Here is a 19,118-nt window from a genome sequence, read left to right as displayed (position 1 = left end):
TACTAAAACTCAACGGAGCATGACTCCTGAAATCCCAGTGGTGGATGCAGTCAACCCCTTACAAACACCAGAAGGTCTTCAAATGTGACGTCTAACTCTTTTTCTGTTAACACATGCAAAGATGAGTAAATTAGTTACACACACACACACACACACACACACACACACACACACACGTACACGTACAATCTTACCATGCATATTTAATTGATAATGTAAAATTCCCAAATACGAAGATTGGAATCTTTTGTATTTGAATTTGAAGAACATCGTCAAATAACGATTCAGGAGAATTTAGGCTCTTGCTACTCACCTTGGATAGCCATCAGCCGCCATTCCCACTGAAATATAGTTTCCTCCTCCAGGTCCCTTCTGTTGCTTCCGGCAGAACTCCAAATAATGGTGAAGAGATTCTGGATGCAGTTCCTTGTCAGTTTTTCTCCAGTGTTTGTGAACACTGGAAAGAACCGACTCCAGAATCTCTTCACCATTTGCCAGAACTGTCCACAGGAATCCAGTCCATTTGTAAACTGCTGGATCATGCTGGCAACTATGCAGACAGATTGTTCTGCAATTATTTAAGCTCTATATCCACATTGCATATATTACCAAGTTTATTTATAAGATAAAAACATAAACATGTCACTACAGTATTACTAGGTACAGTATTTAAGTTTTCAGTATCAAATGTACAACTTATCCCCCCCAAAAAAACCATAAAAAACTTTCAGGTTTTATGATTTGTAGGAAATCTGCCTTATTGCTTACCGATGGTGCAGAAAGTGAGCCACTATCTGCTGCCTTATGTGTGGCAGGTCCAGCAGTGTTGCTGTGTATATGGCTGGGACACGACAGCCAGCTATCCGTCCCCCCACTGAACCTTCAGGTTAGACAGCATTTCTTGTGTCCTGCAGATCTCCAGCTTTAAAATTCGGTAAAACAATGTAATGTTAATAACTAAAAAGAGAAAATGAAAATTAAATATATGTAGGACAGTTAAAGTTACTAAAGGATTTTTAAACATATTAATTAAGAATCAAATGTCTTTCACCCCACCCATTTAAAGGGGACCTATTATGAAAAACATGTTTTAACATATATAAAGTGGTCTCCCCTCAGCCTGCCAACTCAGAGAAGGAGGAAAGCAACCAGATTCTGCAGTGTCTGTACAGCCGCCCGGATGAGCCATCCAGTGTGATGTGGATCTACGAGCTGTTCAGATTCTGCTGATTTTCGTTACGTTACCAAAATGCAAACCACGCCCACAACTAAACACCGTGTCCTAACTGCATGCGAGCGTCCGACTATCGCGTCGCACTGCGTGACATCGGACGGTCTCTGTCCATCTCCCTCCAGCAGCTGCCACTTTATTGAGGTTTTTGTAGTGAAATGAGGAAGAATCATACAGTACGTACACATGCAGCGATTCAACATGGTTGCAGATCTGATCAGATAATGACATGCAGAAGATTGGATCAACTTGTCTGATCACACATGCTGTTCTGAGATCAGACTGAATCAGATTGAATAAGCCACTGTAACCAGAGCATGGCTGACTCCGTGACGCTAGGTGGCGCTGTACCCGAGGTAACCATGGTAACCATTTCAACAAAGAGCCACTTCCGGTTGACCTCCGCTTAACAACAAGGAAAGGAAAAAGTGCATTCTAACTGCTTTCCTATTAATAATCTGTCTAAAACAGCCTTTCTCAACCTTTTTTCAGTCATGACACCTTTCAAAAGTGAATAAAATCTCACGACACCCCAGACTTTGCCTAAAGAGACTTTTCCAGCCGGCTTTTCCAGCTTTTCACACCGGCCGTTCAAAGTGAAGTCTGATTTATGGCTCCCCGTTAAATCGACGCAGAGCCTACGCCGTAACGTACGCGGCGAAGCGCACCGTACGTGTGCGTCGCCGCATAACCTACGGCGTAATCTCTGCGTTGGTTAACGCAGAACCATAAATCAGACTTAAGGCTGCAGCGGCGTGAGAGCGACGGATGACTGAGAGGGAGAAGAGTTTCTCCAGGAGTGAAGCAGCGCTGGCCAAGTTATGCCACAGTTTGCAGATGGATTGTTGATGCGTGGGCTAACGTGTCTGCTGGGATTATTTTGCGAGCTTTTGCAAAAGCATTTCGAGGCGCCGCGCGGCACGGAACGTGACTCTGACAGCGAGGAATTCGGACTGGCACAGCTGATTTAGCGGAGCTCTTTAATGCAGAAACAGAGGATGAGACTTAATGGGTTTGATTAATGTAAAAACTGAAATAAAGTAGCCTACAATCAAACAAAGTTTTGTTCCCGCTGTATTTTTAAATACGCACACTCCTGTGCTTGTGTGTGTGTGTGTTCTTGTGTGTGTTTTAAATACAGAAATGACACAAGACTGAGGCTATGCCTTTCCACACGGCGCCCGTATGGTCGCGAAAATACAGTATTTATATATGAAATGTCAGAATAGGAAATATTTTGACGACACCCCTGAAGCAGTCAAACGACACCCCAGGGTGCTAATACTGAGCAGCGTTGCGTCGTCCCCTTTCACTTCCGGGTGAATCCCCTCGGGGGAGCATGCGCAGACTGTAATATCCATGTCCCCGTACACATGGCATTAACAAGGCGGTTGCGACTGGCTTATCTAGGTGCTCCAAGCGGGTTGATGAATCCGGTTTGATCAGATTGACTTGACTGACTTAAGGTGTTCACATGCAGTTTAAAAGTCAGTACGATGTGTGCAAATGATCTCCAACCAGTTTGAATCGCTGCATGTGCACGTACTGATAGAGATAACTTCTCATTTCAACTAACTGGATCAGCCGTTCCTCATCATGACTGTTTCCTACAGCGCTTTCAACCGGCTTTCAACGCAAGCGACAGGAAGAAAATAGAAGCAGGGCGTCCGACAAATGTTCAGCTCAAAACGGCGCGCCGCGTTACGCTGCGGCCAGTTAAGACAGTCCAATAGAAAATAAAGCAATGGAATTGATTTTGTCGCTGACGCTCGCTCGCATCGCATGCAGTTAGGACAGTGCAACTAACTCCACCGGCCGGAGATTCCGCCATTTTTTCGTAGCGGTGTATCGCGTCATTCAGGCAGCCAATCAGCACAGAGCCTCATTGTCATAGCCCCATCCACTCAAAAATCCCGCATAGATAATGAGGTTAGAGACTGGGAAGATAAAGACATGGTTTAGAGGCTGAATTTCTATGAACTATGATGGAAAATATTGTCATGGCGCCATAATATGGAGTTACCTTTTCCGTATTGGAGGTCTGGATCCATGAAAGCTTCAACATCAAATCCTGTCAGGTCAGGCCTCTCACCCACATCAGCCGCAAAAGGTCTCTGTTGTTGCACCTGGGCCCGGGCCATTACTGACCAACTATCAACTTTCCAGCTGTGTGATATTTGTTCTGCTCCAGGGCCTGCTGATCAGATGTAAACAGCAGGTCCCCCTGCTTTCTCTTTAAAACTCCCATGGAACTTTGGACCTCCAACATGAGCAAACTGCAAGACAGTAAAAGAGACATCCCTGAAGGTACTTTCCTCACTCATTTCAGGTCAGTAGTGAGTTGATAATGATGCACTAATTACCATTCTGTATAGTTAAACTTACCGAAAAAATTCCCTTCTTCTCGGACCCCGTAATCATCCAATCAACAATTTCTCCTACAAATTCCACCAAGGGAATTTTGTTCCAGGCAAAATATCATTTTGAAATACCAAAACAGGCGCTTTTCAAAATATGCCGCCGTCTGGCAATTATCGACGTTGTCGTGGCCAGATCAATATTGTCGACCTGGAAGTCATGTATAATTTGACAGAGCTCCTTGTCATCCTGCAATTAAAAACAACAAAATATGAGTACATTAAATAAGCAACAGTAGGATTAGGATTCGGGAGCTGCGTCACCATCTCACCAGCGCTGCTGGGTTCTTTCAGGTCGGCCTGTTCCACACATGCGCCGTTGATTGGACAGTACTCTAGTTTTGACGGAGCCTCGTGGGAAAACAGAGCAAACAAACCCCGAAGAGGGCTTTGAAACCTCTCTTCACTCGTACGCTGAGACATGTTAATAATGCTTCTAAAACACAAATTAGTTGCCTTATTTTAGTTCAACTTTGGAATTAAAAAAAAAAAAAAAACAAGCCGTTATGGAAGTATTTGATACTGATACTGACCACTAGGGGTCAGTATCACTGTCAATCTGTCACAACGTTATGGGAATCTCTGCATAACCTCCTGTTCATTAAATCCATCAATATGGATCCCTTTTTATCAAATTGTTTTATATGGATATGTGGCTGAAAATAAAAGATTTGAGATCTATTAGATAGATAGATAGATAGATAGATAGATAGATAGATAGATAGATAGATAGATAGATAGATAGATAGATAGATAGATAGATAGATAGATAGATAGATAGATAGATAGATAGATAGATAGATAGATAGATAGATAGATAGATAGATAGATAGATAGATTCACCTCTAGGCTAAGGTGGCATTGGTGCAATAGCTTGTATGTTTTATAAATTGAATATTTTGTATATACAAGCAATAGCTTGTATGTATTAAAGATGTATATTTTGTATTTCTTTTTTATACATTTTATATTGTATTATGTTTTATATCGACCTGTGTCTGCAATAAAGTTGATTAAATATATTGGCCATTGCAACACCATTTAATCCCTTCCTAAAATGCTTTGGACCAAAAATAATAACCTCTGTTTCATCAGAATTTAGGAGTAAAAAGATGATGTCCCTAGGACATGCCTGAAGTTTAGCTAAATGTTCTGTTTCTTCTTCATAGACAAATAGAGCTGCGTATCATCAGCATAACAATGAAAGTCTATGCTGTGATTCTGGATTATACTTCCCAATGGCTGCATGTATAAACTGAACAAGATTGGCCCTAGCACTGAACCCTGCAGAACACCATAACAGACCCTTGACTGTTCTGAAGAAACCTCAGTACATGAACAAACTGGAACCTGTCAGATAGATATGATTTAAACCAACGTAGAGCTGTCCCTTTAATCCCAACAACATGCTCTAACCTGTGCAGTAAAATGCCATGATCAACAGTGTCAAAAGCAGCACTGAGGTCCAGTAGAACCAATATGGACACTAGTCCCTTATCTGAGGCCATAAGGAGGTCATTCGTGACTCGAACCAGTGCTGTCTCTGTGCTATGATGCATTCTGAACCCTGACTGAAAGACTTCAAACAAATCATTTCTATACAAATGGTCACATAACTGATTTGCAACTATCTTTTCCAGAATTTTAGATACAAATAGAAGGTTGGAAATTGGTCTATAATTAGCTAAAATGTCTTGGTCAAGAGAAGGTTATTTAAATAAAGGTTTAATTATGGCAACTTTGAAAACCTGTGGTACATATCCTAAATTACAGATAACGTGATCTGTTCCAGTATTGTCATAACAATAAGAGGAAAAACATTTTCAGTAGTCGAGTTGGAATGAGGTCTAACAGACACGTGGGAAGATGAGAAGGGGTATAGTTCTTTATTAAATATATGTCAAATAGCAATGTTGGTTTCTTTATAGTCCAATAAATATTGACTATTCACCAAAAGCAAGGGAAGCTTTGCATTCACACTACTTGTACATAGATGGCATTGAAAAAACAGCCTGAGGTATTACATTGAACACTTTTTTATATTGCTTTTTATCAGTTATGCTAAAGTTTGGAATGATCAAATGATACAGAGGTGGTGTTTGTCCCACTATCCTGCCCGGGTGAGGGTTGTGGCCCCCCTACCACGCAGTCTGGCCCCCAGGTGTAGCAGCTGCCTCCGGATGCCCGGATCCCTGAGATAGTTGTCCCTCATTGGTTCTTCTGTGCCCATTCAGGTTGTCTTTTGGAGATCCTTTCTTCATTATTTCTTTCAGCAGGGCTTTGGAGGGATTTTCAAGAGAGCTATGAAGCACCTTGTATGCAGATGAACCCGTCACCCTCCCCACTCTTTCCTCACGCCATCTTGCACATGCTGCCTGCTCTCTGGTTTTGTCCTCGATCGCCAAGACTTGCTCATCAGAGAATTATGACGGATTTTGAAACCATAACTTTGGCATAAAAGGCTCTGCAAAATTTTTTAAACTGCTTAGACCATTTGGCATTTTTTCAGTGGCAGACAACATTTCCAGGAACTGCTGTTGCTGGGCATGGTTTGCCATTGGAATGGCCCTCTCCTTTCTCCTCACTGCTTGCTTGCTTTTAGTCTTCTCCGTGTAGAACTGAATCTCCTTCACTGGGACAGCCTCAACCTTTTTAGTGCATACCTTATTCCAGGTACAGGCAATGCTTGTTGGTGCCACACTGGTGTAGCCAAGGCGAACAAATGTCTCAACCTTAAAAAGTAGAGCTGCAACATGTGAGCAAGTTTCTCCCAGTCTAGAGCAAAATAGAATGGAATACAATAACTTTTCATCAAATAGGAAGATAATTTCTTGTCTTGTGATAGAATTACAGTGTGATGATTCTATTAATGTTATGCAATCGGCTTACCCTGCCATGCAATTGCAGTGTGCACATGCAATTTCCCCAGTCATCTTTACTGCAACCCAAGGGTGGTACGGATTGTCAGTCATCCTCCACGATGGCTTGACCTTTGTTTTCAAAATTATTGTCTCAGCACAGGGTCTGTGGTGCAGCACATCAGACACCCAGCCATCGTCATTACATTTCTGAGCAGCCAGGGACCTCCAATTCTTCATCAGGGTTGCTGTGTAAATCCCTAAATTACAGTGTTAGATTTGTTTTCTTCATAAATGTGTTCAGTGGACATAAATTATGCATTTATTAATTAATTTAATTGCGTGCGTATATATATATATATACATACATACATACAGTACACACACACATACACACACACACACACACATGGTTGCCCATAAAGTTGGAATAATTTCGCTTTCAGACATATTCCTCTTTTTATTTTTTATTTATACACATAAATTAATCACTTTTGACCAGGTGCAATGAAATTGATCAATACAATTTTTAGAATAAATCTTTATCTATCAAGAATAAATCACATTGCCAATCATTTCATGGAAAGAGGTAAAAAATATTGTATTCCAACTTTATACACACACATTATATATAAATATATATATATATATATATATATATATATATATATATATATATATATATATATATATATATATATATATATATATATATATATATGATAAAGAAAGTGATAGATGTCAAACATTACCTGGAGATTCAATGAGGTATTAATAAATATCTGTGTATGAACCTCTGGCCACTGGGTGGGGTCGTTTCCCCACCTCTCCTCCGGTAGGCTGTATGGACATACATCTCCTATTTCTTTTATTTTTTCCATGCAACGACACAATGTATGTGTCTGCCTTACGAACGTCACCCATTGGTTTCCAGGCCGGTTAACGCTGTTTAGGTGAAATAAAGAGACTACGGCGGGATTTGTATTGACCGCCAGTCGTTTGTTTTCACCGGGATGTGGGCGTGGCCTAATTTGCTACTTTCATTGTTATTATTTCTTATTATGTGAATGTGTTTTAACATTGATAGGTTGAGGGGTGGTGGGGAAGGGGAATGGTGGAAGGTGGGGGCTTATTTTGTTTTTACTGTTAATCATTTTGTACTGCATTTTATTGTACGAAAGGTGCTATATAAATAAAGTTAGATTTGATTGTTTTTGACAGTAAATTTCTGCCGGAAGTCACATGACCGACTGTTCTTTGTGACACCGGAAACAATCTTTATAGAATGATTACTAAATACATATTAATATTACAAAAATACGTATAAAAATAATTGAAAACATTTATATAAATATAGCGGTATTTTCTTGTGTTTCTGTGGTTTCATTTTGAAAGTAAATTCTTCCGGAAGTCGTAGGAGGAATTGAACTGTGAGACACCGGAAGAGCTGGTCGGTTTTGGTGACGCTGCATTGGAGAGTCGTCATGGAATCATATCGTAAGTGCACTTATTTGCTAAATAATAGTTATCTTGGATGTTTTTCATGTTCAGTTTCTTAATGGTCTGCGTCTTCTATTCGATCCTCAGATCTGAAACTAGGTGCATGCTTGTAACGTTAGCGTTTCCGCCTCGTAGATAAACCTGCAGATGACTCGAGCAGCTGCAGCTGAAATATGAATGGATGAGATTTAAACCCGAAAACGGGCGAGTATCTGTTGTGTGGCGCTGGGAGCATGAGTGTGAAGCTGGTGTGTGTCCGCAGGGCTGCTCGGGTTGCTGCTGCTGCTGGTGGTCGGAGGACAGAGCCTGACCCCGGCCCACCACCTCTCCCTGGCCGACGTGGCCCGCCTGCAGACCGCCCTGAGCCGGCCCTTCTCAGACCTGCAGGCCGCCTACCACTCCGTGCTGGGGCTCACCCGGCTGGGAGCCGCGGTGCCCGACCACAAGGTGGGAAACCCTGTCTGTCTGTCATTCACGTCCAGTTAATTATCTCCTTGTACAATACACACAGAGGTGTGTAATCCAGGTGCCATAAAGTAAAAATCCAGTCCAGCAGTTGTTCCAACCAATCACTAAACCAGCTCCTCTGCAGGTAGATGGTAGGTGGTTAGTAAAAACTGCTGTTTTAAATGTACAGGCTGATCCAGAAACATGGCAGCGTTTTTACCTTATGGCACCTGGATTATACACCTCTGGAATGTGCTTTGTTTTTTTTTTTTTTTTTTTTTTTACAAAATCAAAAATAGTTTTGAATCAATCTTAAATTAAGGCAAATTTTGAAATGGGGTCAGTCTCAAAGCACCATTAGTCAAATAATATTCTTTACATTAAGCCAGTGTTTCCCAACCCTGGTCCTCGAGGCCCACTGTCCTGCATGTTTTAGATGTTACCCTGCTTCAGCACACCTGATTCTAATTAATGGTCCTAATTAGCTTGTCATCAAGGTCTGCACAATTCTGTTGATGACACAGGTACTTGTATCATGGTGTGTTGAAGCAGGGTAACATCTAAAACATACAGGACAGTGGGCCCCGAGGACCAGGGTTGGGAAACACTGCATTAAGCTGATATTTGCTCATTAAAACATATACCCGTGAATCAACCAGTACATTTACAGGGTTCCTACACATTTTTCAAGGCACTTTTAAAGCACTTTCAAGGGTCATTTTCAAAATCTTCAAGCACCTTATCGCTGGGGTAAAATATCTACAGGAATATATATACTCATAATTATTTTTTCTGCTTTTTATCACAATTATGTACATTGTATTGTGCTGTAAACATCTAGTTATGTTTCATCTTACTAATTTTTATTTCTCCTTGTAATAACTAAACTATACAGTCTGATCCCAATTTTGTGAAAGACAGACTTATAATTTCAAACACTTAAACTAAAATTCAAGCACTTTTCAGGCCTTGAAAACACAACATTGAAATTCAAGCACTTTTAAGGATTTCAAGCACCCGTAGGAACCCTTATTTAAAACAGGTGTTTTCACTAACAACCTACCATCTACCTGCAGAGGAGCTGGTTTAGTGATTGGTTGGAACAACTGCTGGACAGGATTTTTACTTTATTGCACCTGGATTATACACCTCTGATAATACTTGGAGTAATGTGTGCCATTGTTTTTTTTTTCTTTTGTAGGAAATTTGCCGGTACCTGAAGTCTCAGCTTGACCCCACCAGTATTGACTCTCTCTTCTTTGCTGCTGAAACCAGCAAAGCCATTTCAGGATGTGAGGTAAAAAAAAAAATGTTTTCCTCTTTGATCTCTTTCTTCCTGAGATGTATAACATTTCCACTGGAAAATTGGAAAATTGTTGTGCAGAAACCCTCCTTCTGAGGTAATCCATTTAACCTGTGGAAATTTACACGTAGTTAGAAAAAAATGCTGCAGTGACAACTGTAACACCAAAATGTTCATTGTATTGTTGTTCCCTTCTTAGATCCCTGTGTCCAATGAAACGCGTGACCTCCTCTTGGCAGCGGTTAGTGAAGATTCGACCATGTCCCAGATCCATCGGGCCGTGAGCGCGCTCAGCTCTCTGGGTCTTCCTCACGCTTTCCAGGAAGTCGTTGGTGCTCTGACCGCTCGGATCAACAAGGAGGACAATGTTATGGCGTGAGTGTTTTAAATGCGTTAGTTTGGTAGAGGACAAACGTCCTGCGTGAAAGTTTTTAAAACTTTTCATTTGCAAGTGATTTGAACCTTATAATTGACACAAAACGTACTTTCTTTGGTATTTGGAAAGAATCATTCTAGCTCTGCAAACAGCGTCCCGCCTTCCCCAGCAGGCAGAACTCGGAGGAATACTGGAGGAAATTGAGGTGAGTTGCAGAAGTTCCACCAGGTGGTGCTGTGTCCCTGATCTTTGTTTCCACGCAGCAGCGGCGGATTTTATTCGGTGAACTGTACTTGTACTAATGCAGTCCTTCTACTTCTTTCAGGATCTGACGGCGCGTCTCGATGATCTGGGTGGGATCTACCTCCAATTTGAAGAAGGACTCGAGGCAACTGCTATGTTTGTAACTGCTGCTTATGACCTGTCGGATCATGTGGATGTGGAGCCCCCTCTGAAGGAGGTATGGTTTTCCTGTGAGCCATTTATTCATTTTAAATGTACATTTATCTCAGAAAATGAAGGATATAAATATATATTTTCTCCCCACAGGACCAGGTCATCCAGCTTGTGAACGCTATCTTCGGCAAGAAATCCTGGGACTCTCTGGCTGAAGCCTTCAGCGTTGCAAGTGCTGCACACGCTTTGTCAAACAACCGGTTCCATGTACCAATCATGGTCAGTGCTCAGGGCCCGGCCACCGTGTCCCACAGTCAGCCAACTCTGCAGGTAAAATACAGGTCCTTTATGTCATTCTTACTGCAGCCCTCCGTGTGGTTTTTGATTACCCCAATGTCTCTGTCTGATTCACAGCTCCTCGTTACTGATGTCATGTCTCAGTCTCTGGCCTCGGTCAATGTGCTGGTGGAATCTGCACAATCTGTGGCCTCTAAGAGCGTCATCCTCAGCAAAGCCCCTTTCATTCTCAACGAGTATGTATGATCAGAAATGCATGTTGGCTTCACAGTAGTCTTTCAGGGTTTCTGCAGGTTGAGTGATTTCAGTCACTGAAACAAATAAAGGCCCATGACCACACATCGTATCGTAGGATTATCTTGCTCGGCCGACAAAAGTCTCCCTGTTTGTAGAAATAAAACTTTTTTTTCAATCAGATTGGTTGCGAATCTCTAATGACTTTCTTTCTAAGATGTATGTACTTGTGGATTTATTTGTGTGTGCCGTGTTTGTTCAATGACACACTTGTTTGCTCTTCTTTTCTGCTGTTCAGTGGTGTCTTTGAGCTGAACTTCATGTCCAGCCAGCCGGCCAGTGGATATTACCAGTTCACAGTTGCAGTGACCGGGGACAGTCGGCTGGTCGCCAACCATGTTGAGGCAAGTTTTCTGCCACTAGAGCAAGTAGCACTCTTTAGGTTTTGATAATTGGTGAAGAATTCTGGCAGGAAGGTGGAGTAACGTTAATCAGTCTGAGGAACTTTGTACAATCTAAAGCAGCTGAAACACTTTTGAATGTGTTATTACGATTTTTCCAGCTAATAATAAAATATAAAATCTGTTAGTAACTCATTTTGTCACCGACTTTTGTCATCAATGTCAGGTGTTTGTTGCAGTCAGCAGTTTGTGGACTGGGGATTTAGTTCTTGAGAAAGGGCTGTATTTTCTTTACTGCATCGTTTGAGCTGCAGTCAAGTCTGTTGCTAAGCTTTAACACGGTTAACGTCTCCGTGGGTCTTCAGGGTTGCTCTTCTGTGAAAGCCAAAATTAAATTTCTGAAGTTGCCGCTGAAGTTTGTCATTAATGCGTGTGACATTAAAAGTGAATGCCGGACGTTACTTACTTGAGATTTTCCCTTTTGTCGTGTCTCTGCAGCTGAAGGTAAAGGTGTCCACGGAGGTTGCGATCAGCAACATGGACCTCTCTGTGGTGGATAAGGACCAGAGCATCGGCACAAAGACCACCAGGTCAGAAACCAAGTCTAATAAGTGGAGCCTCATTTTTTTCTTCTCCTCAGAAGCAGGAAACATCTCAAGTACATCTTTTTCTTGTGGCTTTAATCCTCCAGGGTGGACTACCCCTCCAAATCCAAGAGCAGCTTCACAGCCGACAGCCACCAGAACTTTGCCATGGCCTTCCAGCTGGTTGACGTCAACAACGGGCTGCAGCTCACGCCACACCAGGTACGTACTGAGGGCACGAGCAAGCATCTATAACTAGGGTTGTCCCGATCAGGATTTTTTTAGCTCCCGATCACTTGAGTTTGAGTATCTACCGATCCCGATTTTTCCCGATCCGATCACTTTTTTTGTCACCCGATACATTTCCGATACTTTTTCCCGATCAGATACATTTTGGCAATGAATTAAAAAAAAAAAGAGTAAAAGGACTAAAACTCAAATTATCCCAAGTTTCTTTTCTTGTCCATTTGGAGAACAACATGGACATATATTTCAACAAAGCTCATCAGCTCTGGTGCCACAAAATGTAAAAACATGAAATTGTAAACTAAAACAAAAAGTGCAGAATTGTGTAATAACAAAAATAAATACATTTCACACTTCAAAAGAGGTAGTTGAATGACATCCAGTCAAACTCACAAACACCAGAAAATTAAAATACTTTTTGGCTCAACCTTAGTGCAACATTCTGAATGGATGAAATGAATAGCAGCAGCTTAATTAATGCAACATGAACATGTATAAAATTTCACAATTCAAACATGTAAACCATGTTAGTTTCGCTGACTTCGTCACTGCAACGATATATAAAACGATTTAATATATATTAAAAACATTAATAACTAGCTATGTCCTGATGCTTATTTGGCCGATACCGATGTTTTGAAAATGCCGTGATCGGGCCCGATCGATCGATCGGGACCGATCGATCGATCGGGACAACACTATCTATAACTGCCGTCACCACACTGCTGTTATATGTGAGGTTGACCGAGACGGTTTCGAGCAGTCTGTTGCCAATAGTGACCCCTTCACATCGTTTCATAATAAGACTTGTCATTGTCTCCGTCACAGACTTTTGTCCGACTGCACAATCAAAAAACTGGCCAGGAAGTTGTGTTTGTGGCCGAACCCGACAGCAAAAATCTGTACAAGTTCGAGCTGGACACCGCCGAGCGCAAGTCTGAGTTCGACTCCACCTCTGGCACCTATTCCCTCTACCTCATCGTAGGAGACGCCACCCTGGAGAATCCCATCCTGTGGAACGTGGTGAGTTTCAAGAAAAAACAGGAAAAAAGGGTCTGAATTATGAATTATAACTGATCAGTCCTGATCTTTGGGCAGGCGGATGTTGTTCTGAAGTTCGTGGATGAGGAAGCCCCGGCTGTTCTTCAGTCCAAGACTCTTTATGTACCCAAACCAGAGATCCAGGTAAAACTCACGCTTTCTTTACAACAGACTTTCTGCCTGAACACGAGGTTCCCTGCCAGCAGGTGTTGATATATTATCGTGTCTTTGCAGCATTTGTTCAGAGAACCAGAGAAAAAGCCTCCAAATGTGGTTTCCAACACCTTCACAGGTCTCGTCCTGTCTCCACTGCTGCTGCTTCTCATCCTGGTAATGACAAAAACATGTATTTGTAAATGTATTTTTCTGCTGCCGTCACTGGGGGTCGATCATACAGATAAAAAAAATTCAGAAGCCTTGTTTTTAAAAGACCTGAACAATGTTCTTCTCTCGTTGGTCAAAGCTTTTTTAGTTTTTTAACGGAGCGTCTATTTGTGCTATTGTTGTTAACACAATGATGATTTCACTAGGAACATGTTGAATAGTCCAGCATGAATATAATACTTATTATAAAATCACAAAAGCTGTGGTGTTTGGTTTTCATTGTTGAGTAATTGTACTTATAGCAGTGGATCATTGTGTGTTATGTAGTGAACATATTCCCCAGGTCTTTTGTTTACAGCCTTGTCTCCTCTCTCCTCTGCAGTGGTTCAAGCTCGGAGCCAACGTCTCCAACCTGAGCTTCTCCCCGAGCACCATCCTGTTCCACGTGGGACACGCAGGTTAGTTCCCGTTGCAGAAACGCCTCCATCATCTCACACACAGGTTCTTCAAGTTCCAATCGTCTGCTGTCGTCCAACATTGTTGAGCCTTGTTAATGCAAAACACAGGTAACGATATGAATAAATTTGACATTTGAAATTCAGAAGGAAGAAATCTCCCTTGATGTCTCAGCCCTTTCTGGATCTCTGGAACAATAACTCATTGTAAAGTCACTATTGAGGGGAGGGGTCAGTGTGGGGGTCAGTATCTTGTTTTAACGTAGAAAGACTTGCACGGGATAACTGGGGAAGTTCGGGATCGTACCGGTAACTTTCTGGTTTTCTGAGCTACAGCTGATCCAAAACACCGTCCACACGGAGACAGGTTCTGGTGGCGTCCATGAACCCGACCCGTGAAGACGTTACGTGGTCATGATGTCAGGACACAATACAAAACAATCCGGTTCCTACGAACTTTCAGAAGTGTGTGCATACAAGTGCTATTCTATCATCGTTTAAGAAAAGCTCTGCGAATGAGGAAGTAACACTTGTGTAAAAGTTGAGAGGTTGAGTAGAACCCAACCTTTGATGACCAGATTTACTTGAGTAATTATCATCAAACACAAACACCCCCATAAGAAAATGAAGCTTTGGCGGCTTGTTTTGTCGGAGCGTTCAGGGCTGCGTTAACACACTGTCACAAAGTAAAGACATCAGCAGTGTTCTTTGCACATGTTGCTGCCTGGCAGTCTGGCAGAATCTGTTTTAAGGGCATTTTTTCACAATTCAGTCAGTAATACAGCGAGAGAGATTATTTACAAGTGGAAAACATTCAAGACAGCTGCTAATCCTGCTGGAAGTGGGTGTATTATCCAGCTCACGCCACAGGAAACGACTGCACATGTACGAGTTGGTTGGAAGGGTTGCCAGGCGAGAGCCTCTTCTGTCTCCAAGATATGGCCGCATGGCTTACTGGAGTACTTTGGCAGCATTTAGAGTACGCTGAATGGTGCTTGAAGCAGTATCTTGGATGAGATGTTTAGTGGCGCAGTGGTAAAGCTCTCCGGTTGCAGAAATTCAAATCAGTTTTTATGAGTTGCCAGGGTTGAAGTACCAGACCAGCAACTGCACCTGGACAGAAAGCAGTACAGCTGCGTTTCATCCCACCAAGATGACTTTTTATAATTTTTTTTTTTTTTTTTGTCAACTTAATCAAGGATTTCTATTCCAGGAAGCTGCAGGTTGAAATGAAGTAGGGCTGGGCGATATGGACCAAAAGTCATATCTCGATATTTTCTAGCTGAATGGCGATACTCGATATATATCGATATTTTTTCTGTGCCATAATTGGGGTTTCCCCCAAAGCATTTTAGCATAGCATCTCTGTTAGCTTCATTTTTTTCTGAGGCAAACCCTTAAAAAAACAGTCAGTTTTAATACAAAGCCTCGTGCCAAATGTCACACAGGTTCCTTTATTAACAGAGGTCTGCACAATATCAAAATGTATAAAACAAATGAAATAAAAATAAACTGCCTGCATATATAGAATAAAAATGCTTCTTGAATAAAATAAAACAAATATCCCTTTCCTGCATAACAATTAAATTAAAATACACTGTGCAATTAATACAATGTAGACAGTAACAGGCAGACTTTTCCACTGAGGTTGACAGTTGTGCAAATAACAAAATATTTGTGCAAATCTCAAATAAAACATTCAAGTCAATTTGTCACAAAATAAGCTATATCAAAATCATTAAAAAAAAGAAGCTATATCGATATAAACGATATTGTCTCGTACCATATCGCGTTTGAAAATATATCGATATATATATATATTAAAATCTCGATATATCGCCCAGCCCTAAAATGAAGTAGCATTTACTTTTAATCTCTCCTTGGAAACTGCACCCAAACTCAGAAAGAAAAAGCAACATATTCATAGTGAAAAGGAAATATATTTTCCTGATCTCGGCTGGAGTTGTGAGGATGTCATTGCTCAGGCCGTCCTGATTGTGTCATTTCAGCCATGCTGGGTCTGATGTACGTCTACTGGACCCATCTGAACATGTTCCAGACCCTGAAGTACCTGGCAATCATCGGCGGGGTGACGTTCCTCGCCGGGAACCGCATGCTGGCCCAGAAAGCTGTGAAGAGGTACGTTTGCTGATGGCGCCTGACAAAAAAGATGGTTCCTAGAGAGTCCTTATTCCCAGGTAGGAAGCCTTGCGCCCGTCAAGACGTCAAGGACCCTGCTACTCTAAGACGGCAGTGTAATTGTTAAACATGAGGAGAAAGAGCCTGTTCTATATCTGGAGCTCCTCGGCGGGCCTTCAGAGGGTAATTTCAGGACCGTACTCGCTGCTTGGAGAAGAGAAGGATGGCAACAAGATCTGCAAGATCTCAGCCTGAGTGGGCAATTTCTTCACTATCAATATGTAGAGCTCTTCAAGGGCCAGAGTGAGCAATTTGTAAACCTGTGTCACTGACTCGAGAGGTCACTTTTTGTAATTGGTCACCACTTTCTCCCGCGACGGCCTGTTTAACCCGTCTAAGCAGATGAAAGGTTGCAATTAATGATTTCAGGATGTCATTTTCTCAGTGAGGACATGTCTCCTAGCTGGTGCCTGTCTCTCTTTAACCCCTCTATACACACCTCGCTGTCTCTTTACTCCTTTTTTCAGGATTGCTGCAGAGCAAAGTAGTAGGTTGGCAAAGTATAGGAGCCTCCGTTAAAGCCCCCCCTTTTGTAACAAATGAATCGGCTCTGCTTCCTGGCTGAAGTAAGGGCTTCCCCTCAGATTGCATCCACACTGCATTTCCATCATGTGTGGCAGCGTGCATGGCTGTGTGGTGTGCACTCACCCCCCCCCGCCTGTTCACCCATCCCACCATGATCACAGCCACGCCAGCACTCGGGCAGTATCTCTGTTGCAGCCCCGCCAGCGCCAGAGCAACTGCCTGGTTGGATCATAACATTTGAAGTGACATGCTTTATGTTTGAGAGCCGCATTGTGTGTAGAACGTGTAGGATAATTTCTAGACAGCATCTAAACGCATGATCTGCCTCACATTACTTGGAAGTGGTAGAGTTACTCACATCTAAGGATCTTTGTATTCACCTCACAGATAAAATGAACTAATGTTTTGTCTTTGTTTCCCTCCACAGAATGGAGAAAAAATGTTAGTGAGAAAGTTCAACGAAGACACTGACATATTGTTTCAAATGAAATCAGATTGGTTGAAAATGAAAACTAAAAAAAATGGCACAGAAGTTCGGGAATCCAATTGGTGGTTTAAAGCGTTTCCACACGGGAGGGATGGAGACAGCGGCGTCTTGGAGAGACTGGGCAAACACCGGCAGATTCTCCTGCAGGGGATTGTAAAGCTACTGATCATTGCACTTCACCTTCCTGTGAGATTTGTTTTTCTTTTTGTCCAACACGGCAACAGTTTCTAAGTCGGCTCAGATTTTTTATTTGTGGTTTCTTGATGAAATTTGGGTTTTGTCAGGTTTTTTTTGTACATTCCTCTTGTTGCTCATCAACCATTTCACCTCTTGAAGAAGCTCATTTCTCAGCTGATCTTCAGCCATCAGCAGCGGCACTGACACTTGACCATTACTGATGATGATGCCAACTCGTCTCTTATTAGACACAGATTATGTCCCTGAAGAAAAACTGTTAATAATTAAACTTGGTTGTTTGAGAATGTCATGTTTTGGTAATGAAGAGGTTAAAATAAAGCAGTTGAGGTGAGTCTTGTCTTTGTCTTTCTTCAGTAATGCAGCGTTGTTTTTATCACATATTAGACCGGTAATTTAAGTTTAAGTTCACTTATTTATAATAAGTTATTATGAATGAATGAATGAATGAAGTTTATTCTATCATGACAACACAACACCAAAAAACATTGTGCACAGCATTGGCATTTCACACAAAACCAATGATCATGTGTTGAACAATGAGTGAAAAGGCATAGGCAGAAGCAAACTGCTTATAAAAGCCTATCCTATGTTATCAACTTTCTTTTTTTGGCTACCGACCTCCAGAAAAGCAAAGACACATTAACAGATAGTCAATCGCACTTATAAGCTTCAAAAATAGCTTTACAAACCATTTTCTTAAAAGCCAAAAGAGACTGACATGTTTTTAAATTTCTGTTGGCAGACTTGGCGTGCTCACTCAAAAAGACCAAAAGTGTGTCACCGGGTGCCAGTCCGAAAGACATGTCAAAAAATCAAAATCCGACAGCACTCACTGTAAGTACAAAACTTTTAATGCATAGTTAAATCACTGCACAGCAGCAGAGGACGGCTGTAAGCTGAAACGCGTCCGATTCTCTGCTGCTGTGCAGTGATTTAACTATGCATTAAAAGTTTTGTACTTACAGTGAGTGCTGTCGGATTTTGATTTTTTTTTATACATTTTTTTAATTTATGTCGGCATCATTCCAGAATTTAACTCCAATAATGGAGACAATCTGTGAATGAATGTTTTTTTTCTCTTGTGCAGAGGAAGAAGTAACTATAAATGAGAACAGAATGCAGCTATTTTCAGATATAATAAAAACATAGTTTATTCACAGTAGATGCATACAAAGTTTGGAAAATGTAATTTGTAATTGATGGTATCAGCAGGTGAGGGGCAGGCCGAGGTTTACCACTTTCTAACATGACCTCTTATCAAAAGTTCACACGTGTTCAGAGCGCAGGCCTTGGATTCTTGCTTGAACGCTGTTGTCGTTCCCGGGTCGCTGAAGTCTCTCGGGTCTTCTCACGTATCGGGAGCCCAGGCCTGTGAAGCATCAGGCTCAGGTCTAACGCTGCATCACCTGTTTCTGGGTGGACGCTGGTGTATGTTGCTCTCAATTCACTCCTCACCATTGTTGAGCCGCATTTTGTAATAACGGTGCATTTTGTAATGAACGTCCAAAATGTAATAACTTTTTCATTTTGTAATAAAGCCTTTTTTGAGAAGATTATTATAAAATGCACTTGCAACTTTTTTTGTTTTCTAGGAAATGT

The 19,118-nt window shown here is 41.7% G+C and overlaps 1 protein-coding gene across 2 annotated transcripts; it reads left to right on the top strand.

Annotated features, from left to right (window-relative positions):
- The first annotated feature begins 7,911 nt into the window (after positions 1-7,911).
- rpn2 (ribophorin II) lies at positions 7,912-17,850 on the top strand. Of its 2 annotated transcripts, XM_061727966.1 has the most exons (18): positions 7,912-8,003; positions 8,269-8,453; positions 9,655-9,750; positions 9,956-10,131; positions 10,262-10,337; positions 10,458-10,592; positions 10,682-10,858; positions 10,943-11,061; positions 11,358-11,463; positions 11,959-12,050; positions 12,152-12,266; positions 13,119-13,313; positions 13,389-13,475; positions 13,566-13,661; positions 14,038-14,113; positions 16,120-16,249; positions 16,777-16,875; positions 17,262-17,850. In XM_061727966.1, the coding sequence occupies exons 1-17, from the start codon at positions 7,991-7,993 to the stop codon at positions 16,826-16,828; spliced, it is 1,926 nt and encodes a 641-aa protein (XP_061583950.1). In that variant the 5' UTR covers positions 7,912-7,990; the 3' UTR covers positions 16,829-16,875; positions 17,262-17,850. The 2 variants fall into 2 exon arrangements, with proteins under 2 accessions (XP_061583950.1, XP_061583951.1); XM_061727967.1 differs by lacking the exon at positions 16,777-16,875.
- The last annotated feature ends 1,268 nt before the right edge of the window (positions 17,851-19,118 follow it).

The sequence above is a fragment of the Cololabis saira genome, chromosome 8 (assembly GCF_033807715.1).
Source record: "Cololabis saira isolate AMF1-May2022 chromosome 8, fColSai1.1, whole genome shotgun sequence".
Taxonomy (NCBI): Eukaryota; Metazoa; Chordata; class Actinopteri; order Beloniformes; family Belonidae; genus Cololabis; species Cololabis saira.
This window is presented reverse-complemented; position numbering and strand designations above follow the sequence as displayed.

Bases quoted from the DNA above. Each gene is read 5' to 3' on its own strand.
- rpn2 (XM_061727966.1), top strand. The intron at 8,454-9,654 runs GTGGGAAACCCT...TTTCTTTTGTAG, and splicing joins CCGCGGTGCCCGACCACAAG to GAAATTTGCCGGTACCTGAA. The intron at 12,051-12,151 runs GTCAGAAACCAA...TTAATCCTCCAG, and splicing joins ATCGGCACAAAGACCACCAG to GGTGGACTACCCCTCCAAAT.